Raw genomic sequence first — 24,310 nt, 5'->3', positions numbered from 1 at the left:
TACCGGGTTTGTGTGGTGTCTTGAGACGTAAACGCAAAGATTGCAAACCGATACTGGCTAATTACATTATTTGATTCGATTATGTTCTTTACAATGACGGCACTAATGCTTATCTCATTTTATCAGAGCTGAATTTAATGTCATTAGAATGAGTCACGAGTAAAGTAAACGGAAAAACAATTAACAAAAAAACAAATAGAATTATGACTATCTGTGATTATCTTACACCTGATTTAATGCACACATGTAACACAAATCAAAAACTCTATTGACTCGGTAAATGTAGAGGAGCACTCAGGCCTTCAGTATGAACATGAGTCTTGATAGTCATCTGAGCGAAAGCGCCTCCACGCCGGCCTTCCATTGATTTCTTTTGAGCCAAAGTTTTGAAGGAAGTCACAAAAAGCTTTGAAAACAAATCTCAGTGCTCCTCTGTGCTGCTTGATTGGGTTAACATTTACAATACAAATGATCATTTTCTCTTCTCACACCTTTTAAGATCGAGTTGTGATCGAATCAATGTGTAACCACATCCAGTAATGGCAGTCTAACCTGATAAAACGTTGTTGTTTTTTTACTCTACATTACACACGCTCTTTAAAACTAGACCGTGAAGATCCAAAGCCTCTCGTGTGTGACTGCTGGTAGAATATTTGTCGTGACCGACTTCCTACTTTGAGCTATTTTCAATTGTGACAACATCTGTAATATTTGCAGTGCAGTGACCAATCACAGCCAACAGATGGCAGCACTGCTGTAATTATCTCCGAGTCCTTAAAAGCCTGATTAAAGTCTGGTCTCATCAGTAAAGTGATTCACATTTTAACCCCCAACATTGAGTTAAGAACAAGACGACTCCGTCAGGCAAAGTATCCCCACATGAAAACTGCCACAGTCATCATGATGAGCGCATTAGCATCCACCGCATACTTCCACACTGGGTCCTCGCTGATGTCGGGCATCACCTCAGACCCCTCAGGTGCTTCTTCCTCATCGTCCTGGGAGCCGCCGTCGCCCTGGCCACAGAAACGGCCAATCAGGTGACAGATACCGGACTTCTCTTCCTCCTCAGCCACTGAAACGGACAAATGGTTTGTAACCAGTTCGTGTTTGTTCTGTCTGTCTTTGTACGCGTGATTTGCTTTCTGTCTTACTTGCATTGCTCTCATCGTGCCTCTCCCTCTTCCTCTCCTTCGCCTCCCTCCTCGCTGCCCTCCCTCTTTCCTCTTGCTCCCAGTCCAAATCTTCCCTCTCCTCCTTGGAGTGACGAAGACTGAACACGAGGCGATGGAGCTGGAAGGAAAAACAAAAAGGTCAGTTTCTCTGGTGATAAAAACAGACTTGACTGATACTCCATATTTTGGGGGCAAAGCCAAAACCGATACCGATATTAGGGCTTAAACAAATTCTGATATTGGCCAATATTCTTTTTTTTATATATATTTTTTATATATTTTTATATATATATAAAACCTACATTTTTTGTAATGATCCTTCAAATGTTGTCTGACATTTGAGACAAACATGTAGGCAGGATATATCTGTGACAGGCCAATATTGTAGGATTAATTCGGCCGGTCTCTCCTGTTGTATTGAATGGAAGCTCTGCAGATCAGTGGTTCCTAAATGCTTTGTTATGTACCTTTAATAACTATGGTGTGTTACCACTTACATGTTGATCCTCTATGGGCTCGGTGCACAGGCTGACTAGCAGCACCAGCGCTGACGTACAGAAGAAGAGGATGATGGCGAAGTGCAGGTAGTGGATCCCACACACCAGGAAAGGGCAGTACGACGGGAAAATACAGCTGCCGGTACCGAACCAGAACTCGGGCAACATGCGACACAGACCCATCATCAGACCTCCTACCAGGCCCCAGAAGGCTCCCTGGAAGTGAAGGGAGAAGAAATAATCCGGTGTCGTGTATCCTCTGTTTCATCAGTGTGATTTTAAAACATCCATGTTGGCGGAGGCGGTCTCACCGTTTCATTGACTCTCTTCACAAACACAGCCAGGAGGAAGACGGAGGCGATGGGCGGAGCCAGGTAGCTTGAGATGGACTGGATGTAGTCAAACAGCTGACCGCTCTGGGCCGCCTGGACCACCGGGATCCAGCAGATACTGACGGCTACGATAAACAGAACCCAGACTCTGCAGAGCAGAAGAAAAATTACATCATTTCAATTATTAACCCTTATTTTTTTTTTTTTTTTTTTAAATGCAAAGTGTAGAATTGGTCAAAACTGTGCTGGTTTTTGACAGAAAATCCTAAATATAAATATTTGTTTTAAAGTTGTATTCAGCACATTAAAATCAGCACTTGTACAGTGAGACATTTTTTTCTGATTATCTTAATAGCATTTTATTAGCTATACTTAATCTATAAAGCCAGTTTAAATGGTATTATGAAAAGTAGTTATATACCAAGGTACATAGAAGGGTCAGAAGGGTCGGCCCACTGCAAAACATGTAATACTCCAACCAGTCCACTAGAGGACAGTGTGATGGTGACGGTAATTCCTTGCCTCGGAAATTAGAGGCACGAGGTCATTTTAACAACTATATAAAACCTTAAATGCCAGAAAGGAGGCAGATTAAAGGTGGTTGAATGGAAAAAAAAAAACACCAGACTTTCACCCAGCAGAACGAGGCTCAAATCCACAAAAAAGTTCCATAGATTTCTTTAAAGAAATATTTTCCTAACTCTGACCCAAGTAGTTTTGGTGGCCAACCCCAATCAAATAGCTTGTCAGTCTGTTTTGTAAAAGAAAGAACGCTTGGACGTTTTGTTAATATTTGTTCTCCATGACCTCATCTGTTTACCTGCCAACGATGATGAGCTCGCCCTCGCTGGCCTGCGGTCTGATGCGGGTCCAGATGTCCATGGTGAACAGAGTGCTGCTGCTGTTAAAGATGGAGGCCAAAGAGGACATGAGGGCAGCCAGCATCACGGCGAGCATCAGACCTCGCAAACCTGGACAGAGACACGGCAGCGAGAAGCAGGTGGAAGAGGAGGAGGTTGAGAAGGATGAGACAAGAAAGGTGAAACTTCTCCTCCTCTTTTTTTTTTTTTAAGATGTAACCAACTCACCGTTGGGCATGATGGACACCACCAGTTTAGGATAAGCGATGTTGGAGCAGCCCACCTCTGTTCCACACACCTCCTTACAGTGCTCAGGGACCACACAGCCAACCTCATCTACAGGTGGATGGAAACACACACACACACACACACACACACACACACACTGTAAAGACACAGATTTCCATTGTGTATCTACAGTATATGAAGACATCCTGTATATATTCTGCTTTCCTGGAACCTGAATCTTCATTCACAATAATCTATGAAAAGCTGCAACAAATAACAGATACATAACACAAGATCTGCTTAATAAACTTTTAGTTTTGGGTACAAAGCCGAGCGAGCCTCAGCGGCGTGATAACTGACGGTTTCTGTCATTTTCAGATATTTCTTTTGTTTTTGTCAGGTTTGTTTTGAAGGCGTTCGAGCAGACGAGCGTGAAGCCGCAGACCTGGGTAGAGCACTCTGCTGACCATGCCGGGGAACACCATGAGGAACATGGGCAGCAGCTTCAGGTAGCCACACATGATGCAGCCGGCCTTCACGTGGGTGAGACTGCGAGCTGCGAGGCACCGCTGGACAATCACCTGGAGATCGAAAACAAGGAGAGAGGACGGCGAGACATTCAGGCAGGCTTCGATTGACTTTCTTAAGAAGCACCCGGAGGTTCCAGCATGTTTGTAATGAATGAGGAGCCCTTGATGTGGGGTTTACGTAGCCTGCATCAGTGGAAGTTTAACTCACTGTGAACACGTAACTGCAGGATCTGATGAGGCTGTTATGGGGATAAATGATGGCATTCGGCTGCCGTCAGTCTCCTGACATATTGGTGTCCTTTCCGAACGTTGTGCATTCATGTCATGAAACTTTACGCAGAAACACACATTTTTAACATATAGTCTGTTTTCCTTGTTTTGTAGTTCCTAAGTTTTCTTCTTGCTCCTTAAGATCAGGCAGAGTTGCACCAGTTCACCAGGTTTACCTCAGCTGGATTTAAGAGATGTATTGTAGTTAGTGAAGTTACTAGCAGTGGATCAAGCAATCAGCGATATCGCCTTAAAAAGGCAGAAAATAGAAACAGAGAAGTTAAGAAAAAGGGTAAGTTTGAAGGCTCCGAGTGTTCGCATTTTGAGCTTATTATTAATCACTTGGAAAAACCCAACGAGTGCAGGAAGACCGTGTCAACAAATGAAATATGCTTTATTGTTGTTTAATCATCTGGTTTGAATAATGAGTCTTTAATTAAATACATTTAAATTTGAAGGCTGTTTCCAAGTAAACGCCATCAGACGTTGCGCAGCTACACCGCTAAACTTGGTTACCCTTTTTAGCAGGTGTATTCAGACACTGCATTACTGATGTCGTATAACAAATTCATTGATAGAGCATCAACATATATAAGAAATAAACAAAGGTAAAACGTGTAAATTAGCTGTAACCAGTTAATACTATCTCTAACCAACCCATTAAAGTGTGCCGTCACTGCACTTTGCTGTTTACATGCTGTCATTGTTTGTTTCCGCACATTTTCATGGTAAAATCATGTTAATAATGTGAGGACTGATTTTAAAAGTCATTCATATTTCGGTCTTCGGTGCATTTGGACCAGACGTGTTGCTGTGTTTGTCTTCGTAAGGCAGTATAGCCTGCTGATCATCTTCCTGTGTCACATTAAGCTCCTCCCCTGTCCTTGATTTAACCCAGTTCTAATAAATCAAACCATTTCGTCTGCTAAGTTTCCGTTCACCTGGTCCGTACACCAGTACCAGCCTCCCACGATCGCAATCCCAAACACCACCCCAGGCCAGGGCAGGTCTCCTGTGGTCGGGTCCCTCAGCAGGTTGAAGGCGTCCTGTCTGGGGGTGTAGCATTGGGGGGAGATGTTGTAGCGCTCGGGGTCCATGGAGGAGATATTACGCGGCATGGCAGAGCTGTATTTGGCGAGCAGAGCGCTGTAGCCTCCTACTTTAGCAAATGCTGGACGTGGGGAGGAAGAAGAGTGAGTTCTTCGTCATTTAAAGGGGTCAGTGCAGACAAATCACTGATGTTTTCTACCATCCGCAGTCTGATGCGTTTCAAGTTACCCCTGAATTCCCAGAATGGGAAACAGGGCTCTTTTTATGTGTGTTGTATCGTTACTGTCCTCAGCTCAATAGATCAGACCTCTACTCATATGCTGAGTCAGCACTAACTGCTCAGTGCAAATTCCCTCCTGGACTTTGTCTGTAATATACATCAAGAATTACACCTTTCTTTTTTTTTTTTTAAATCAACAAAGTTGCCGTGGCGATGGTTCTTGTGTCGGCACATCTGCAATGTCAGCACACTGAGTGACATTAATGATTACACACCCCGGTTAACCTTTTCCCTGTTGTGAGACGGGCTGAACACCAGGAAACGGGAGTCATGTGTTGTGCAAAACATCAAAAATAATGAAATACGTTTGTACTCACAGAAGCCGGTGAGGACGAAGGCTCCAGCGATGATGACGAAGGTCTGGACTGTGTCAGTGTACATGAGAGCAGCCAGGCCACCTGGGAATACACACCTTCAAATACATCCACGAACAGGTCCTATTCTAAGAATTAAAGGGGTCGTCCAGCGACGTGGCATTTTATTTCCATGAAGTTGAGGCAGGGTTTTCTGCTACCAGCGGTGGAAGAAGTATTCAGATCCTTTACTGCAGTAAAAGTACTAAAACCACACTGAAAAACTACAGTACAAGTAAAATTCCTGCATTCAGAACATCACTTAAGTAAAAGTATTTAAGTATTATTCGCAAATTGTACTTAAATTAGTAAAAATAAAAGTTCACACTGCAGTAAATGCTGTCAGTGTTTTAGATGTTTTTGGGTTTCTGTTGATTTAATTTACATTTTAGTGCTGTAGTTGTTGAAGGTTGTGCTTGTTTTAACTACTTTATATATCCACGGTTAGTTTAATCTGCAGTAATGCATCATATTCCATAATGGTTCAGGTTTTGGCATAAATGTATTTAGTTACATTCCACTTCTGTCTGCTACTGATTTGTATTTTCCACATCCTTGCCGGGACGACCTTATGACATCACTACGACGTCATCAGGGTTGTTTTAGTGCCGCAGAAGATGAAATAAAACTGTTTTACAGGCGGAAGAAATTCGCTTTACTCGTCAGCTACTCCACATTACTCCACGTGGGTAAAATTAGTGGAATGCCTCTTTTTAAAAAAAAATCTTTAAAGGTAACTTTATGGATCAGGTTTGATTCATAAACACACACTCATTCACATACACACCTGTAACAGTGTACAAGGCTGTTATTAAGAGGAGGGCGATGACGGCCACGTAGATGTTCCACCCTAACGCCTGCTGGATGAACACAGCTCCTGAAAACATGTCCACCTGCACAGAGACGCAGAGAGAGCATGAAGACGGTGTGTGTGTGCAGTTCGTTGTGACTGCGCGCTCAGACGGGCCGACTCACCGAGATCTTGGTGAAGATGTACAGGAACAGGGAGATAACGGAGAGGTAGAGGCTGATTCTGGTCCCGCCAAACCTCTTCTTCAGGTACTGCGGCATTGTGATCACCTGAAACAGCCCGTGATCTCGTCACGTCAGCGAGTGACACACTTTGGGACGCCAACAGTGGACTGAAATGATCTCACAGGTTGAGCTTCTTACCCCGGCTGTGAGGTAGACGGGCACAAACAGCCAGCCCAGCAGCAGCACGATGAACAGAGCCTGACATATTATGTAATCGGCACACGGTAACAGTCAGTGAATGTTTCTTGGTCATTTACCGTATCAGTTAGGTCTTTATCAACTCCGGTGCGGAGCTAAATGAGATGTAACTAAACGATGGGACTTACATTCCACTCGAACCCTCCGACAGCGATGCCTCTAGCTGCCCCGGTGCCGGCCAAGCCCACAAAGTGACCGCTGCCAATGTTGCTGGCAAACAGAGACGCTCCAACCTGCAACATGATTTACAAGAGTGCAGTGACACCGAGACCAACAGGAAGACACAAAACAGAGAAATTAAAGAAGCATATCGATCCCAAAACCTTTTACGGGACCCTCATCATTCAGGGTGAAGACACGAGATTTTGCTGCTTATCAAGATCTGAAAGACAAAACTTTGACTCTACATCCCTCCTTCCATCACAGGAAGAAGGGAACCTTGAAGGATTGGCTTTATTTGAAAACAATAGCCAGGTATAAGCAGAGCAGTGTAGTGTACGCAGATCAATGAAGCGAGGAACGCTCAGAGTTGTACATCAGGGAAACAAAACAACCGCTTTACAGGCGCACGGCACAACACAGAAGAGCCAACTCCTCGGGACAGGACTCAGCGGTCCATCTTCATCTGAAGGGACATTCATTACAGGACAGGAATGTCAAACTGGAAAGATCACCACTGAACGGAGAAAGTGGTCTGAGATACCACTTATCAGCCACTTCCAATCTTCCCTGCCGAGGAAGATTAACAAGCATTTCCACCGTGACCCTAACGACTCGCATGATGGCCGGCTGAGCCAACGCACCCAAACCCATTCACTCTGTGACTATTGTAATCTAATCAATCCACAGGAAGGCCGGGTGGGTCACACGGGACCTAAATGACTCATCATGACTCCCAAAGTGCTGAAGACTCCCCAAAAAGTTCAAACCTGAAACTCTCCAGTCTGTTAGAACTGAAGAAGCTTTTGGATGAAAGACGAAACGTCTTCAAGAAACTTAAGTCCAGTTGCCTTTGGATAAAACTTCTGCTGCAAGATTTCACTACTTGTTAGGATCTGAAAGAAGCCTGTCGGGTACATGATTGTGACACAACGCTCTCGTCTCTGTGTCTTTTCTACGTCTCCAGTTTTCAAAAATTCCTCCAACATATCGTTGGTGTTGCTCTACAGCAGCCGTTCCACTCATCCAACACGGATGGATGTATGCCGTACGTTTATGGGCCTACTTATACGATAAACTCACCGGCCACCAGGTCATGGTGCGTCCTGCCAGGAAATATCCCCCAACTGTCCCGCTCTTGATCCGAAACATGGACTGAAACAGAGAAATTGTGTTATTCTCAAACACAAGAAGACATTTTCCTACATGTAGTAATGTACATCATTTTCTCATAATTAGACATCCTCTCAGGTGCACTTACCCAAATGCCAACACCGATAACCGTGAGGAAATACCCAACGATGATGACGATGTCTGCCAAGCTGTTGATGGTCACCTTGTCTGATGAGTTATTCTCCATTCTCACAGTTTGGCCTGAAAACGCTGTTTAGCCAGAAACTTCATTTAATTATCTCCCTATACGAGGTAGCCTGTCTTTCGCTTATCTGCTGCTTCGCTTCAAATAAAGCAGCAGCTGAGGAAGAGTCGGGGTGGTCGGTCCAAGTGAGAACTTTGGCCCGCTGTGACAACAGGCAGCCTCAGCAGTTTATTTATTAGAGTAATTATTAACACCAAACCATGAAAAACAGCCCTTCAGTCATGGAGCTCCACTGGAGTTTCAGTATTTTTCGTGCACAAATGTTGACTTTTATCTATCATCTTCCTCTTCAATGCCCAAACAGCTTCTGTCTGTGGCCCCGAAGTAGAAAAGTTTACTGGTAAAGGAGTCCGGTGGATAGTTTTCATTATTGTAGAAATATTAAAGAGGAAAAGTTTCACTGAATAACTGTTAAAAAAAACATAAACAAAAAAAAAAACCATGATTAATACCCATCACACACAATTTAGGGTTCTGTGATGAGTGATTAATGATAAGTCAACATCAAAGGTTCTTGCTGTTTGAGGTGGAAAAAAAAAAACAGGTCCAAAAATATAAGCAAATAGTCCTTTATTCATTTGATAGCACGGCTTTCATCAAAGTATCAATTTGCCTTTCAGTTCAAATGTCATTAGGTACAAATGAGGGCAGCTTTGCTTCTTGGAATGGGCGCACAGCATGTACATCGGTGTGGACGTGTGCAAAGAGCTCGTGTTGAGGCCATTTACGCCTCAGCATAGAAAACATGCATGCGTACACATTCACTTTTCACGTGTCATACAAGCTGTAAGCACACCAAGGAGGGAAAAAAATCCGTTCATTTTGACATTTCCACATGAAAATTCGTGGAAAATAAAAACGGACAGTGTGGCGTTCTGACGTTTTCTAGAAACACAAACTAAAGCTCACAACGACAAAAAGAAATCTCTCTATTGACTAGTACTTAAATGAACTTACCGAATAAGTGTATTTGCTACTTATCCGCCGAATGCGTTTTGGTCAGCCACACAGTTTCATGTCATTATTATCAGGAATCACAGGCCCCGCTTTAACTGCACCTCCATACAAACTCCCAAATCCAGGATTTTATACCACAATGACCTTTGACCCACCCAAAGAAGAGGAGGAGCTGATGTATCTGCAAATGGCACTGGCAGAGTGAAAGGCAAGAGGGAGGAAGAGTGATGTCATATTGATACACCATAAATGAATCACGTAAAGTCGACTGAATTGAACAACGTGCCCTCTACTACAATTCATCGTAATAAAAAAAAATCAATCTCATTTCTACGATTCTGCCGCATTTTCATTCGGGAAATCAGCTACATCAAAACAAGTGTTATTACTTCCTCCATCCTCTAATGACCACGCAGCGCTACATCACGTGACGCAGAGCAGCAGACACCAGCAGCAAAGTTAACCCACTTACACTGAAACTAAATCATGAGGGAATCATGTCAAGTCTAAGCAAAACAACAACAACAAAAATGGTGATACTCATTTCATCCCCAATCGTGCAGCCCGATGACATATGTAGTGTGAAGACCAGCAAAGGCCACATAGATTGACGTTTAATGACAGTAATATCAATTACTTTAATGTTGAATGTCACCGAGAAGTTTCTAGAAATAACTTGCTGCCTGTGGTGTTAAACATCTGCTTTGAGCTGGGAAATCTGGGGAAATTCCACTTTTCTGTTCTTTAGGGAGACAAGAGTCATCGTAGCATTCAGAGAGACGGGAGGGGAGGAAGTGGAAAGCAGTGAAAAGCAAGAGTTCGGAGGCAATCCTGACCAAGTCCTTAGGGGAGGTACGGCCAGCCTGAAATACAATCGGCCTGTTTGACAAGTTAGAGCTGAACGTGCTCACGTATATCTCTGGGCAAACTTGCGGTGCCGTCCTACAGGACGTCCCGGCACTGCAGTCGAATGACCATTTCAAAACAACAACAAAAACCTTTCAAAATACATTTCAATAAATTATGTGCAATGTCACTGTGTGCAGATCATCCGTCGCCTCCATGCCAAAGTACATTCACAGTCCTATGGCTGAAGCTCCACACGACAGCTGACTCAAGTAAAGACAACTGCTGACCTGGCTTGAAGGTTGAGGAGAGATGTTGGATAGAGGGACAGTCTAGACACAAGGATACTGAAGGTCGTACTCCCAGGCGGCCGTGCAGCACCTTCACACACTTATTGCTTGTCATTGTAATTGTACAGTGAAAATCCAACTAAAACCACGAAGTGGCGAGTCCGGTTACCACACACGCCGTCATGTGTGTGAAAATTGAACATCATCATTTGCCGTTCTGTGCCTAAAATCAAGAGTCCCGATAATCGTGGCGAGAGCCGTGCTTCCATTCATTACTCTTTTTAATCTTAATCAATTCCTCAGATTCCTAGATGTTGTGTTATCTTTTTATTTCCATCTCCAATCCTACGTGGCTATTTGTAACTGCACCTCCTCTACTTCCCACTTCACCAGTGGAGATCCTCAACTCTCCGCCCTTTACTATTCTCTATTTACAACGTTACCTCCGGGTAAAATCCACAGAAGCGTCAAATCAAGTTTCCATTCTTCTGCAGACGACTCCCGGATCTATTTCTTAATTGACTGCAACAACACGACAATTAACAAAATATCTAACTACCTTACAGATGTGAGATGGTTTTCTTATAGCTTACTAAAACTCTTTAGTTAAACTCGCACAAATCAGAAATTATTATCATCGGTCCAGACCAACTTTGTCTCTCCGTCGTCCCGCGTTAAAACCCAGTGCAGGTACCGAGGTGTTTACCTGTGGCGAGACGATTCATTTTGACCACCGGGTCGAGTCTGCTCTTCAGTCTAGACTCCTGAACCTCAGAAATATTTCAAAACGGACTTGTGATCTGCCTTCACCAATACAACATATCCAAACCTCAGCAGGCTGCTGCAAGACGACGCTCATTAAAGTATCCACATAATGCTAATGTTAGCTTCCCTTGCTCGTGACTTGGATAAGATCTTTTGAAACTTGTTTTTCAAAGGTGCTGAATAAATAAAAGTTATTAGTATTAACTGATGGTTCAAAGAAAAACTGTCTACCAGCGAGTAGACTTGTGAAAAATGTGTTTGGTATGATGTGTTTCCTCTCCGGTTCAGTGTATTGGTGTAGCCCTTAGTTGCAGAGTTAAAGGGCAGAAACAGGCCCGCATCAGACCAAAAAACAAGGTTCAGGCGGATGAGTGGATTGTAGCGTGGACAGAGCTGTGCCAGTATCCTTGTGTCTAAACAAGACGCTGCCAAAAAAAAAAAATTCACAGCATTAAAGTGATTTCCAAAACAGCTTTTAAAAAAATATTACACGAGAAAAAAAAAAAAAAAAAAAAAAAAATCTTAAAATAACCTTAGACTTCAAAAAGTTCCTTTTGTCTCAAAAGGGTTCTGCTGTTCGGACGCATAACGGATTCGTTTACATTCAGGTGCATGTTGCCTGACTTTGAACCAGTTTCTCTCTGCTCGTTTGACTGTGGATGAAGATTCATGTTCGTGGGGTCCGGGGCGCCGTAGGCCTGTTTGGTGGCTGCGCTCGGATTGTATAAAACTGTACTTTTTCTTGAGACGACGAGTTCAAGGAGGAGCTAATTTAGCCTGGAGCTCATCTAAGTCACATGAACGGCTGCCTCAGCTTCAGTCATACAGATCCCTGTCAGGCTAGTCAGAGGGCTTCTTGCAGTTTTCTTTGGCTAGTCTCAGTCTGGACAGGATGTGTTTCTTAGGGAATTTTAGTGTGGTACACCCGAACTGGCTCACCCCCCCGGTGTCTCCAGGGAGCTTTTCCCGTCTCTGGACCCAGCTGCGCCAGCCGGGTTTCCAACAGTACACGCTGTCGTAGAACCGCGAGCCGTTTTCTCCACCCAACACGTAAATCCTCCTTTTCCACCTGGCTACACCCCCTGCTGCAATCCGTCGGGGAAGCCCGGGAAAAACAACAGGGCTCGGGGCGCGGTCGCTTCCTCCACCTGCACCCCCCCGCTGCTCTGCACTGACCATCACCCCTCCCCCAGTCACCTCCCGCTCCACCGCCGAACCTCTGCCCTCTCTAAAAAACAGCACACGACCAGTAGCGTCTAACGTCTCCAGATTGGTGTAGTTTCCATCCAGGAACTTGGTGGTATCCCTCATGTATCCCCCAATGGCGCAGACTCCCCCCCGCACTGCTACTCCTCCAGCAAGGCAGGTGGCACCAGAGTCCAGCGCCACACGTGTCCAGCAGTCTGTCAGGGTGTGATAAATAAGCACGCCCGAGTGAACCACAGCCCGGTTCTGTTCAAGCGTCGTTCCCCCCAGAAGGTAAAGTCGTCCGCGTAGTGCTGCACAGGCGAAGGCGCGCAGGGGCAGCGGCAGCCGAGGTCCCGGCCCCCACTGTAGTGTAGTCAGCTCCAGGGTCTCACTGGAGTCCAGCAGAGCTGAGCGGTTACTGCCCCCCAAGGCATAGAGCGACTCTCCGCAGCCCAGCAGACCCAGCATGGCCCGGGGCTGGACCATCGAAGGCCGCTCTATCCAGCGGTCCAAAACGGCATCGTACTCGTGCACGGCTGCAGACACGGAGCCCGTCCGCAGGATCCCCCCAGCTACAAACAGCCTGTCACCCACAGCCGTGCAGCCTGGACTGACAAGTGAACCGAGTGCTGCCAACTTCTCCCACTTCCCTGTCCGAGGGTCGAAGCAGTCCACCGTGTAGTCTCTTGCAGCTAGATTCTCATCTTCCCGAGGCGTCAGGTCCACACAGACAATCTTTTTCTCAAACATCCCCTCCCGGGGTCTCAGAGGCCCCCCGAGGCCTTCTCCAGCCGCAGCGGGCCCCAACTCCTGGCACAGCCTTCGGCTCTCTTCCTGGGACAGCAGCCCCGGGCGCAGGTGGTGAAGCAGCGCCGGCATGTGGGCGTAGCGATCCAAAGGCTGGTGCTCCGCCCAGCGGCGTGCCGCGTCGTAGACCTCCGCCTCCGAGTCCACCCCGAGACGGTCAGAGCTCAGCAGGCTGCCTAAGGTGCCGTGGTCCAGCAGGAGGAAGTCTTTCTGCCGGGCCACCCGAGGAAAGTGTTGGGCTACCAGCCGCAGGGAGGCGCGCAGCAGAAGCTGGTCGTGGTGAGAGCGAGCCAAAGAGTACATCCCCAGGCAGTTATCAACCGAGAGGTGCTCAAATAGAAACCTGAAGGGGGAGGGGGGGGGATGACATCGGAAGAGACAGGCAGAGGAAAGGAGAGAAAGAAGGAGGACAAGACGAGAAATATATATATGAGAGAGCGAGAGGGTTTCAAATCCAAGCTAAAACTTCTTATCTATGTAAAAACAGCTGTCTGAACTGTAAAGTGTCACTACTGAGGTTGAAACCTTCACCTGGAACAGAGATCTTGGAGGGGCATGACCTGAAGCCGGTTGGCGGCCACAAACAGATCCTCAGCCGTGTCCAGAGAGAGCCCCGCCTCGCCGGTGTACACAAACTGGATGACCGTCTCCATGACAGACGGCGTCACTTCCTCCAGTCGGATCTCGGTGAGGCGGGACTCCACGAGAGGGCTGGTGAACATCGCCCGGAAGTACGGACTCACCGCCGCTAAAAGGACTCTGATGGAGCAGAAGGTTGGAGGGAAGCAACAGAAGAACACGGAAGATAAGTCCATTCTTCTCACACGCAAAAAGACAAAGCTGCATTTCACGCTGCTTAAACCATCTGCAAACATCTCTCTGCTGGAACCATATCAGCTTTATTAGAAGGGACTTCTTAGTTATAGTTGGTGGTGAAATTATTATTAAATTGATCTGTCGTATTTGTTGCTGGTGGGGACTTTTCCTGATGCAGGCAAGTCGTTCAGATGTTTTCCAAGCAACCGTTGTCCTGGTGATTTGGCAATATTTTAGCAATGGACCAGATTCGCGCGCAACTTTGTACCAATGACTAAAATCGTGTCGGTCTAGGACGGGTCTCCAACCCTTTTTTTCCTCTGAAAGCGCCGTGATGTACCCGGTGGATCGTGGTTTCCTGGTTGGAGACCACTGCGCTAACAGGAGCATGGATTAAGAGGTTTAAAAGAATATGCTGGGAAAGAAACACTCAGATCTCTACGTTGTATTATGTTATGTGACAGATTAAAGCTGCATGATAAACAAGCAGAGTTTCTGTTTGTCTTTGAAGCGGTTACTTTATGAAAGTTACGTTTTTCTGTTTCAGATTATTGAACATTTTATGTTTTTAGGTTAAAGGCAAGACAACAGTAAATTCTTGATCAATAAAGAAAAAAAACATCCATAAATAGCTGACGTGCTCTTCTCAGTATTTCTGTTTGTGTAAAGCTTTTATGAATGTTTTTTTTTTTTTAATCTTCGTATTCTTCATCGACTTCAGTGTGAGCTCTGAAGTGAGTATGAGGTGGCATCATACCTGTGACACATGAACTTCTTTCCCTCAACAAGCAGAGTGACATCACAGAGCTGCTGAGCATCCAGGAGCTGCTTCAGTCCTAAAACACACAGGAGAAAGAAGGCGGGAGGGATGAAGAGGAGGGGAAGGGGTCGAAGGAGAGATGAATAAGAATGACCCAGTTCACCCTCATTAACACGCACAGCTTGATCCCATCGCAAGTAGATAGCTGCAAGTCGGCAGTTCGCGCCCAACATTATGGTGCGTATCAGGTCACCACTTGTGAATGGATCTTTCCTGCTCTATAAGCAAATGAACTCACATCAGGTGAATAAACAAGCAAACAAAGATGTACAGGAAGAGTAGCAGACGAGTCAAAGCAAAGGGCTTTTAACACATTGAGATGTCTTGACTCACTCACACCTCATTGCAATGCAATTCGGTGTCAATTTAAATTTCAGTGAGTTTGTAATTCACAACACCAGATCACGTTGGTTATATTAATATTTATTCTATTAGATATTATTTCTATTCAGTTGACTGGGTGGTCCTTCAATGTGCTCCGGGATGCACCCGTGTTCAAACTGCTAAAAGAGCGAGGCCACACGCGTCCTACGCCACCTCTGAACGCAGATTGGATCTCATTGCATCCTGTATTTGTTCAACCCCGTAACTCTGAGCCGTCCACTTGAGATCGAGTCACCAGAACGCATGCGGACGTCGGGAGCCCCGGGACGATGAGAGCCCGGGACGATGAAAGCAGCGCCCGGGTCGCCTCTGCCATCTCACCATGTGTAATGTAGTCCCCCAGCGGGGTGGTGCTGTCATCGGGGAAGTCCTCCTCTTCAGAGTCACTGTCTGACAGAGGCTCCCCTCCTCCCCCGTCCCCGTCCTGCCACGGCTGGGGACGCCAGGTGACTGTGCCCCCCCGCACAGCATTCATCTTGAACACACACACACACACACACACACAAGTGAGCAAACACAGAGCAGGTTTTACACATTAAGCTTTCAGGCCCAGTGTTTATGAACAGATCCTTATTCTAGGTACACGAGCCAGATAACATTTATCTTTATAAATACAGCTCGTTCAACCAGAGAGGAGGACGTCAGACCTTCACGTGGATCCAGTTCACTCAGGAGTGTTTTTTATGTTCCCACAATGATTACCGGGCCGGCGGTAACACACGACAAAGAAGACTGTCCCGGCAGGGGAGGTGCAGTGTTGAATCGGTCGCTTTCATTTACCTTCGCTCGTCTTCTCGTTTCCACCGTGAAAGCTGGTTGGGTCTCTTCGACAGGAACTGGTGAGGCCGCTCGGAGCGGGCCGACTGCGGTCCGAGGACCCCCCGGTTTATTATCAGGAACTTCGGTGCATTTGGCGGTGCCGGTCCTCCGGGCTCAGCGGACGGGCTCGTCCCCGGCCTGCGGTGAAGACGCCTTTTACACGCTGCTCATCACGGCCCGAAACTAGCTTACAAAGGAACCGATTCTCCTCCCGTCCCGTTACTCCATGACACACCGGCGGTCACACGCGCGTCCGGGGCTCGGTGCCGAAGCAGTGAAGAATACGGGGTGAGGGCGGGAGGGTGCGAGGGGGAGGTGACGGGGGAGGTGAGGGGGGGTTTGAGAGCCTAACGGGCTGGAAATTAGGACCGAGTTGAGGTCCGGTCGGCCGCATTTGTTGTGTCTGAACCGGATTACCGCAACGCTGAACTTCCGCTCATCTGACTGGTTGACCTTTGACTCGTGACGAGAGGGGGAGGAGGGGGGGGGGGTGGAGTCGCGTTCAGTTACCTGAAGGAAAAATAAAATATTTCCCAATTTCTTTTTTTTTTTTTTTTTTACCTTCACTTCGTTGAACAATTCCTTGTTTAAAATAAAGTCTGAAAAGCGCATTTATGATGCTTTGTTTTGGTTTAAACGCAGTTAATACTAATGTCCGCATTCGTGTTGCGTTCAGGGCAGATACGGTCGTTTTTACAGCGAGAAATATAATTCCCTGGTTTCACGAGTTCCTGAAAAAGATAATTATAAAGTTAAATGTAATTAGTATAAGAAAAAAATTAGGGATTTAGTAAATTGCAAGATGTAAACACGGTTTCACGTGCACCAACGCACTGCTGTGCACAAAGCGCAAACTCACCGGGAGCCTCTGCGGAGCAGGGTAGAGATTACTCCTACGTACCCTGAATGCATCTTCCTCAAGCTCGGCAAAACATGGCGACCTGCGTCGGCATGGTCGCCAGAGTCGGAAGCGTTACATTGACAGTGTTAAAGCCGGCAGCCAGGCAGTGTTTACGGCAGAGGGCAAACGTGTTCCTCCCGCAGCGCTTTTCGCACGGAGCCCGAAGTAGTTTGTACGAGCACGTCCGTGAAGGCTACAGCGACAAGCCGGAGCTGGACATGAGAGCTGTGTGTGAGGAGACCGACAAAGTCACAGCTGAGGTGGAGAACAGGAAGGGCGACCTGCGAGGGGACGATGTCAGCAAGATTGTACGTGTTTTGTATCTGGTAGTTCTTGTTTGTGACATTAAAACCACGCAAGGGTTTGTGTTCAAAAGGCCTGTTAGTTGAGGAATGACCTCTGTTTGGTGTCTAATATAACAAGTTACCAAAGTGTCCTCCCTAATCCTAGAACAGCCTTCAAATTAAGAATCTATATAAATATATACATGTGGTTGATTACTAACACTAAATGTCTCCCACTGCTCTGAACAGTCTCGTTTCACATTACATCTTACACATGTAAGATGCACACTGGCCCATGATTGGCTCCAGACTGGTTGTGATGTCACAAAATCCTTCTGGTGCATAAGTGTGAAACCAAGATTTAACGTGAACTGTGTGGTACTTTATAACGAGATGTTTTTACATGCATTAGATAGACTGAATGCAGATATTTGTAATTCAGTTCTTATTCATGTAAAAGAACATTTCAGATATTAACAATGTCATTTTTCCATGAACAAATGACATCACTTTTGCCAAATTTACTAATAATCAACAATTCAGATGCAGATATCCACAATGTGAAGCTGCTCAGTGATGTATGACTTATTTTAACTCATGTTTCAGAATCTACAAATTGATTCTGACCACTCATAAATCCAGTCAGAGACATCTTAAATTGAAGATATCTTTAACTTTTGTTCTGCCTAGTCAAAATTAAATTTAAAAAAATCTTTAATTAGAGTTGAAATTTGGCTGAAATTATGTTTTATTTGAAAATCAAACTCAGTTTAGAATGAGATACACAAAAAAATTAAGAAATCAGGAATGAGTTAAATACTTTTCACAGCATTATATGCACAACATCTAATCATAGAAGTAGAGGAAAAGAAGAAAATAATGAGTATTTAGTATCAGACCGAGTTCACTGACATTTACATTTGGCTCAGTGGCTCACAATATACTTCGAAGATGCTTAAGAGAAATAAGGAGAACACTGAAAGTTAGGAGTCTAAATTTACTTTACTTTTTCAGTTTCAAATGGACTGTACTGTGTGTGTGTGTGTGTCTCTCTCTGTCTCTCTGTCTCTCTGTCTCTGTGTCTCTGTGTCTACATCGTAGGTATGTGTGTGGCAGGAGCTCCAGGCTGTAAGGACAGAAATCTCTGAGCTGGAGGAGGAGAAGAGACACATCAGTGACACAGTCAAAGCACTAGTGGTGAGTACAGGTTATTACAGCACTGGTCACCTTCGTTATAGCTGCAAAGTACTTAAAACTCAACCCAGAAGTAACACATCCATCCAAAATCCTCATTTTGACTCAAAGTTGTCTGAATCCTTTTCTCTAAATTGACTCTTTGTGTATAGTCACTAGTTGTAAAAGTATAAAGCTGCATGCATACATGTGACATGAATGATATTTTCCTCACAGAGCAAGAAGGACAAGAAGGCCCTCGCCAATGTGAGTTCAACCTCAGAGCCTCATCTCTTTTATTACTTTGTTAGTGAATCAATCAGAGCTACGGTTCTTACTCCCTTTGCTCTGTAATACATCACACTCAGCTCCCTGAGTACAGCCAGGCTCTGCAGAAAGGTCGAGAGATCCGTAACAGGCTGAACCTCCTCCACGCCAAAGAGAGCGAGCTGGACGAGGAACACTACGGCCGGGCGCTCCGACTGCCCAACACCACACACCCCGATGTGGTGAGGATGAGTCGCTCACTCACACTTTGTCCCGAGCGTCTTGGGAGAGATTCGTCGTGAAGCTGAAATCTGTAAGCTTGTCCCTCCTTTTACAGCCTGTTGGAGATGAGAGCCAGGCGAGGGTGGTGGAGCTCGTCGGACAGAAACCAGGTGACTGATGGGATCGGATGTTTGGATAAAAAGAATTACCATTAAATAAAGGCTAATATGAAAATATTTCTCTGCTGTAGAGTTTGACTTCAAGCCCAGAGGTCATGTAGAGCTGGGGGAGGAGTTGGGTCTCATCAGGCAGAGGTGAGGACGACTCTGTTATTGTTATTGTGCACTGTTCTTCTGAAAGTTAACGTGATGGAAAAAAAACTGAAAGAGAGAGGATGTTTCTTTGAATATTTAGTCTGCTGGTTAAGACCTTACAAAATGCAGTATTTAGTTTTGTCTGGATATGGTGATATGATGAACTTTAATATTTTGTCTAACATACAGGCCACCCACATTGACATGAATGGGCAAGTTTTTATTTCTTCTGTCCTGTGCTGCAGGCATCTAGCTCACGTCTCCGGCCACAGGTCTTACTATTTGAGGGGAGCAGGGGCCCGACTTCAAACCGCACTACAGAACTTCGCCCTCGACACACTGCAGCGACGGGTACACATACATTTAGAAAGATTAGTGATGATCTCTGGATAAGTAAGGTCTATTACTATTTTTAAAGTTCCCATATTGTTTAAATCCAGATTTCCATTTCTTGTTTTATTATAAAGCCGGTCTAAGTGTTGTATAAATATTGAGACAGTGCTAACAGGGAAAAGCACACAGCCAAGTATTCAGCAATTGTGCTGTTTGGACTTCTGTATGTTTGTGATGTCACAAATGTAATGTTCACCCTCAGCACGGCCCATGGTCCAACCTTTTATGTAAAAAAAACAAAAAACACTGAGCAGTCTTTCCTTTGTGGAGCTAGTAAGCTACAAAACCGAAGAAAACCTGTGATTGGCCTGGATGTGTGTCACTCAGAAAAGAGTCAGCCAATCAGAAGAGAGGGTCATTGATATCAGTGGGCCTTAAAGACAGACACAAAACAGCCTGTTCTTGGTAGAGCTCCAGAGACAAGCTTTAAGGAGGAGATGTGAAACTATATCGAGACGGTTTTTGGTTCTTAAAATCACAAAAATATATATTTTTTTTATAGATATCAAGATTGGATATAAATCACCAGAGAAATGTGATATATGAGACCTTTAACATGTAAAAGAGCCAAACCTGAGTTTTCCTTTTGACTCCTGCAGGGCTTTATTCCCATGGTCGTGCCTGACATGCTGAAGGGGGCAGTGTTTGTGAGTAATCGACCTCTGTGCTACAATAATGCCCATCAATGAAACATCCAATGTTAAATGTCTTCATACACTAACAACATACTATTTAGATATTGTAGTTCGGACAGTAGTTCGTAGTTACTAGTATTCATTTAAAGTGGTGTAACTGGATGCAGCCACACAACGTTACACTCTCTTACCTCCCTCTCTGCTTCGTCCGCCTCCAGGAGGGTTGTGGCATGCAGCCCAACGCCCATCGCTCGCAGGTCTACTCGTTGGATGCAGCCCGTTTCCCAGACCTCAACCTGGCTGGGACCGGAGAGGTCGGGGTGGCAGGTGAAACTCAATTCTCCACAACATCATATTAAACATGTTTCTATTTCCATAGAGCATTAAACGACAGTTACAGCTGATCATCATGACATTATGAGTCTATATTTGTTTTGGAACTGGATTATTTATTTATTTGGCTGCAGCTTTGGTTAGTGAAGTAACTGACAAGTAGTGATGGGCAATAGATAAGTCTGTGTTTAACCCTGCCATCCACCCTCTGCTTAAGTGACACTTGTGCATTAACTAGCTGATGTATTTTGCTGTCAGTCAACATGTCAATTGTCCTGTTTCTTACCAGCAAAATAAGCTGTCATGATTGGCTGTAATGCCTCTTAATGTGTTGTTATGGTTGTTGACACAATAATGTTTGTCCTACCTTTAAATCTGGGGAAGAAGCTGCTGGATAAAAGGGAAACATCTGTTTGTGTCGCTCCTCCTCAGGCTACTTCATGGATCATGCGGTAAACTGGAAGGACCTGCCCGTCAGGTGAGAAGAGGACGCTCCCTCACTACGAGTACTACAGCAGGTAGAGCGTTACGCTGGCATTATTACAACTGACACGAGGTGACGTCTCTCACTGCAGGACGGTGTGCAGCAGCAACTGCTACAGAGCAGAGACAGACACCGGCCGAGAGACATGGGGACTCTACAGAGTTCATCACTTCAATAAGGTCCAAATGACACACACTTACACACACACACACACACACACACACACACACACACACACACACACACACACACACACACTCAGTTTTTTTTTGCCATGAACACAGTGTGCAGGACATTCAGCTCTGTTTGTCAAGCAGATCTTGTGTTATGTATCTGTTTTGTAATCTGTGTCTTTACTGTGTGTGTGTGTGTGTGTGTGTGTGTGTGTGTGTAGGTGGAGATGTTTGGAGTGACAGCAGATGAGACAGGAGAAGAAAGCTCTCAACTGTTGAAGGACTTTCTCTCTTTGCAAAAAGAGATTTTTTCTGCACTGGAACTACACTACAGGTCAGTACACACACACAATCACACAATCTCATTATCCATTCTTCGAGGGCCGGGCATTATGTCAAATGAATTTGTTCAGTATGAAAGTGAAATGCCTAAGAAACAACTTCTATGAGATGAAAATGGTTCAGTTGCAAAGCTATGTACTGCATTGGCCCAAATACAGGACGACCTTGAGGCAGTCGTCATGATTTTATTTCCTCCGTAGGAGGAGGAGGAGGACGACAAATTACTTAAGTCCTCATAATGCAATACTCTCAGCAGAAGTCTGTTTTACAGGAAAAAAATAAGCTGTTTTCAGCACATTAGTTTATTTGATCAACTCGTCCTCGAATATAAGATAACCTCCGCTTTTTCAAACCTAATGTAGTCAAAGATTGTTGTGTCAGACGGGATATTGGAGATTCTTCTCACCCGACATAAAGGCGAAATGCAACCTGTTCATTAGTAGTGTTTTTCTCTTGGCAATAAACACCCTCTGTGGTTAATACAACAAATAATCCACAGTAACACCAACAGAAATGCTGTTAATTTGTTCTTGTTGCACAAGCTGGCCCTTGTATTTTTCTTTACAATGTTTACAAAAAAATACGATCTGGCTTGTCGTGATTTTCCTTCATTCAATCTTGCTTTGGTTGCTGGGGAAAGCATATAGTTTCAGTAACTCTATTTCTAAAGCCTGGTTTGTCTTAAATTAAATTATGTGTAGAGAAAATCTGATTTCAAATCTTGAATGGCCTGTAAAACTGGAGAAAACTGGGATTTAATTGTCAGGCCCAGCCCTGCTTTCAGTTTTACCTAACATTCAGTGATGTCTTGCCTGTGAGATCAATCCTTCATTGTGTGTGTTTTCCTTCAGAGTGCTGGACATGCCAACTCAGGAACTGGGTCCTCCAGCACACAGGAAGTATGACATTGAAGCGTGGATGCCTGGGAGGAGCAGCTATGGAGAGGTCGGGCCCTTTACATGACTGTCACCATCCTACCTACTTACTTAGTCACCGCTTCTGAATTCAGATGCGCTGCAAGTAATTCAAATGAAACTGCTGAGTGACACACAAACATGCCTTCAGTCTGCAGATTCACTCCCCTTATCCTGCTGTGAACATTAGGAGGGGATATAATGGGCTAAATACAGTGAATAAAGATTGTGAGGAGTTCTTCTTTGTATACATCAGATTTCCAGTGGGTCCAACTGTACCGACTACCAGAGCAGACGCCTCAACATCCTGTATGAGAGAGAGGACGGCAGCCTGCAGTACACCCACACGGTAAGACAGCAGACGAGGCTGCTTCACATTACAGCACTAAACCACCAATATAATGTATCTTTATTTATTTTTTTGGATTCGTGGTAGGTGAACGCCACAGCGTGCGCCATCCCCCGAACCATTATCGCTATTCTGGAGACTCACCAGACCAAAGTAAGACAACAACAGACTCCACTTATAAAGGGCTTCCTGACAACTACAAAAAAAAACAAGAATTAATGGGGGAAAAAAACCTAGAAAATGACACGTCTTGAACGTTTGAATCTTATGAGTGTGCCAGAACTCTTAATTCTTGTCCAATGTGACCTGCAAACGGTTCTCTGTGCTGGGAGGTAGTAAAGCCACGGACGTGCAGGTAGTTTTTTTAGACTCTCATCCCACCAGTAATAACATTAAGTAGTGTAAAAACATGTCTGCAACCAAAACACAGACCTACATTTTCTTCTCTAAAAGCAGAGACATTTATTCCTCTTTTTTTGTCTCTTCCAACAAAACATGAATACAGTACTCTCGTCTTACTTCCACTGTGTTTGTGGTGTTGAAGTGGCTCCCCCTAGTGATTGTTGTCTCTAAAATATTTTTCTCTGATGCACGACATTAGAATAGCTGAAAAAATAATAGAAAGTTAACACTGCAATTTGCAGCATATTACAAAACAGTTTCACTTAAGGTGTTTTAAAACCTACTTGATATCATAGTGTTGCTCCCAATAATAAGTTTTGTTGCCACTCTTTCTTTCTTTCCATCCACTCAGGAGGGAACAGTGCGTGTTCCCCAAGTCCTGCAGCCTTACCTCGGTCTGGAGGTGATCGAGAAGCCAACTTACACTCCCCTGAAATACATCGGACCCAACCAGCACAGTCGGCCCCCGCGGCCCGCTCCTAAGACCAGATGACACGGACACCGCCGCCATGGTGAAGTGGACAACTGTTCGAATTAAACACAACTTGAAAATAAGTAGTTAACAGATGGACGTGGATCTGCTGTATGTCCATTTCCAAGCTGTTCCTTCAAATTACATTAAACCGTCTTCACTGCTTCAGTGTTGTGAAGCACAACCTAGCAGTTTACCACCACTGTAAATATATTTACGTCTTCGTCTGTCAAATGCCATCAAATCGTGAAAGTAATGCTGAGTCTCTGTTGTCGTGACCCCCAATAAGGAAAAAGAACAAAAACAAATAAAGTAAGTATGTTGTTTTGCTTATGTATTGCTTACCGTTTGTGTTTATCTTAGGCCTATAGTACGATTATAGACATTATAGCACACATGTACTCAGACACACTGAATGCGGCCTTGATGGCAGCTTGCAGAGGTGACATGCATTTACATCTGCGCCAGACTATCAATACATGATGTAGAAAAGTAATAAACCGGCAGCTACAGGAGGTGAGGGTGTTTGTAGGACCCTGCACATAAGGGTTTCCCTAGAGGCGTATGCATTGTATTCAAATAGAGAGAATTTTATTTCGCTCCATGAGAAAGGGA

At 44.9% G+C, this 24,310-nt stretch overlaps 3 protein-coding genes across 3 annotated transcripts; 1 reads left to right on the top strand and 2 right to left on the bottom strand.

Annotated features, from left to right (window-relative positions):
- Positions 1-133: 133 nt before the first annotated feature.
- slc5a2 (solute carrier family 5 member 2) lies at positions 134-8,122 on the bottom strand. Its single transcript, XM_069147520.1, has 14 exons — positions 8,051-8,122; positions 6,937-7,041; positions 6,749-6,808; positions 6,551-6,655; positions 6,363-6,468; positions 5,540-5,620; positions 4,834-5,063; positions 3,538-3,673; positions 3,093-3,200; positions 2,825-2,975; positions 1,984-2,152; positions 1,673-1,888; positions 1,155-1,293; positions 134-1,075 (listed from the first exon to the last, which is right to left on the bottom strand). Exons 1-14 carry the CDS (start codon positions 8,117-8,119, stop codon positions 861-863), a joined length of 1,890 nt encoding a protein of 629 aa, XP_069003621.1. The 5' UTR covers positions 8,120-8,122; the 3' UTR covers positions 134-860.
- Positions 8,123-8,900: 778 nt separating this feature from the next.
- LOC138197044 (kelch-like protein 12) lies at positions 8,901-16,733 on the bottom strand. Its single transcript, XM_069147507.1, has 5 exons — positions 15,999-16,733; positions 15,540-15,693; positions 14,772-14,850; positions 13,730-13,957; positions 8,901-13,541 (listed from the first exon to the last, which is right to left on the bottom strand). Exons 2-5 carry the CDS (start codon positions 15,691-15,693, stop codon positions 12,044-12,046), a joined length of 1,959 nt encoding a protein of 652 aa, XP_069003608.1. The 5' UTR covers positions 15,999-16,733; the 3' UTR covers positions 8,901-12,043.
- A 114-nt stretch (positions 16,734-16,847) lies between these two features.
- sars2 (seryl-tRNA synthetase 2, mitochondrial) lies at positions 16,848-24,046 on the top strand. Its single transcript, XM_069147508.1, has 16 exons — positions 16,848-17,246; positions 18,324-18,419; positions 18,633-18,662; positions 18,764-18,904; positions 19,000-19,054; positions 19,135-19,198; positions 19,444-19,549; positions 20,191-20,238; positions 20,445-20,553; positions 20,992-21,037; positions 21,135-21,222; positions 21,438-21,550; positions 22,410-22,503; positions 22,729-22,821; positions 22,909-22,974; positions 23,576-24,046. The coding sequence occupies exons 1-16, from the start codon at positions 16,944-16,946 to the stop codon at positions 23,714-23,716; spliced, it is 1,593 nt and encodes a 530-aa protein (XP_069003609.1). The 5' UTR covers positions 16,848-16,943; the 3' UTR covers positions 23,717-24,046.
- Positions 24,047-24,310: the final 264 nt, after the last annotated feature.

This window comes from Embiotoca jacksoni, unplaced genomic scaffold (genome assembly GCF_022577435.1).
Source record: "Embiotoca jacksoni isolate LCO1_2020_lvr unplaced genomic scaffold, fEmbJac1.0.p SCAF_14, whole genome shotgun sequence".
In the NCBI taxonomy this organism is placed as follows: domain Eukaryota; kingdom Metazoa; phylum Chordata; class Actinopteri; family Embiotocidae; genus Embiotoca; species Embiotoca jacksoni.
Note: the sequence above shows the minus strand (reverse complement) of the source record. Positions and strands in the feature narration are given on the sequence as shown.

What these genes read in the sequence shown, in the direction of transcription:
- slc5a2 (XM_069147520.1), bottom strand. Translation starts at nt 8,119, where the DNA reads ATGTTTCGGATCAAGAGCGGGACAGTTGGGGGATATTTCCTGGCAGGA. An exon ending in CTTCGTCCTCACCGGCTTCT is followed by an intron (nt 5,064 to 5,539) that starts GTGAGTACAAAC and finishes CCCCACGTCCAG; the next exon opens with CATTTGCTAAAGTAGGAGGC. An exon ending in CAGCAGAGTGCTCTACCCAG is followed by an intron (nt 3,201 to 3,537) that starts GTCTGCGGCTTC and finishes ATCCACCTGTAG; the next exon opens with ATGAGGTTGGCTGTGTGGTC.
- LOC138197044 (XM_069147507.1), bottom strand. Translation starts at nt 15,693, where the DNA reads ATGAATGCTGTGCGGGGGGGCACAGTCACCTGGCGTCCCCAGCCGTGG. An exon ending in AAGAAGTTCATGTGTCACAG is followed by an intron (nt 13,958 to 14,771) that starts GTATGATGCCAC and finishes CTGCTCCATCAG; the next exon opens with AGTCCTTTTAGCGGCGGTGA. An exon ending in CTCCAAGATCTCTGTTCCAG is followed by an intron (nt 13,542 to 13,729) that starts GTGAAGGTTTCA and finishes CTCCCCCTTCAG; the next exon opens with GTTTCTATTTGAGCACCTCT.
- sars2 (XM_069147508.1), top strand. Translation starts at nt 16,944, where the DNA reads ATGCATCTTCCTCAAGCTCGGCAAAACATGGCGACCTGCGTCGGCATG. An exon ending in GGGACGATGTCAGCAAGATT is followed by an intron (nt 17,247 to 18,323) that starts GTACGTGTTTTG and finishes TCTACATCGTAG; the next exon opens with GTATGTGTGTGGCAGGAGCT. An exon ending in ACACAGTCAAAGCACTAGTG is followed by an intron (nt 18,420 to 18,632) that starts GTGAGTACAGGT and finishes TTTTCCTCACAG; the next exon opens with AGCAAGAAGGACAAGAAGGC.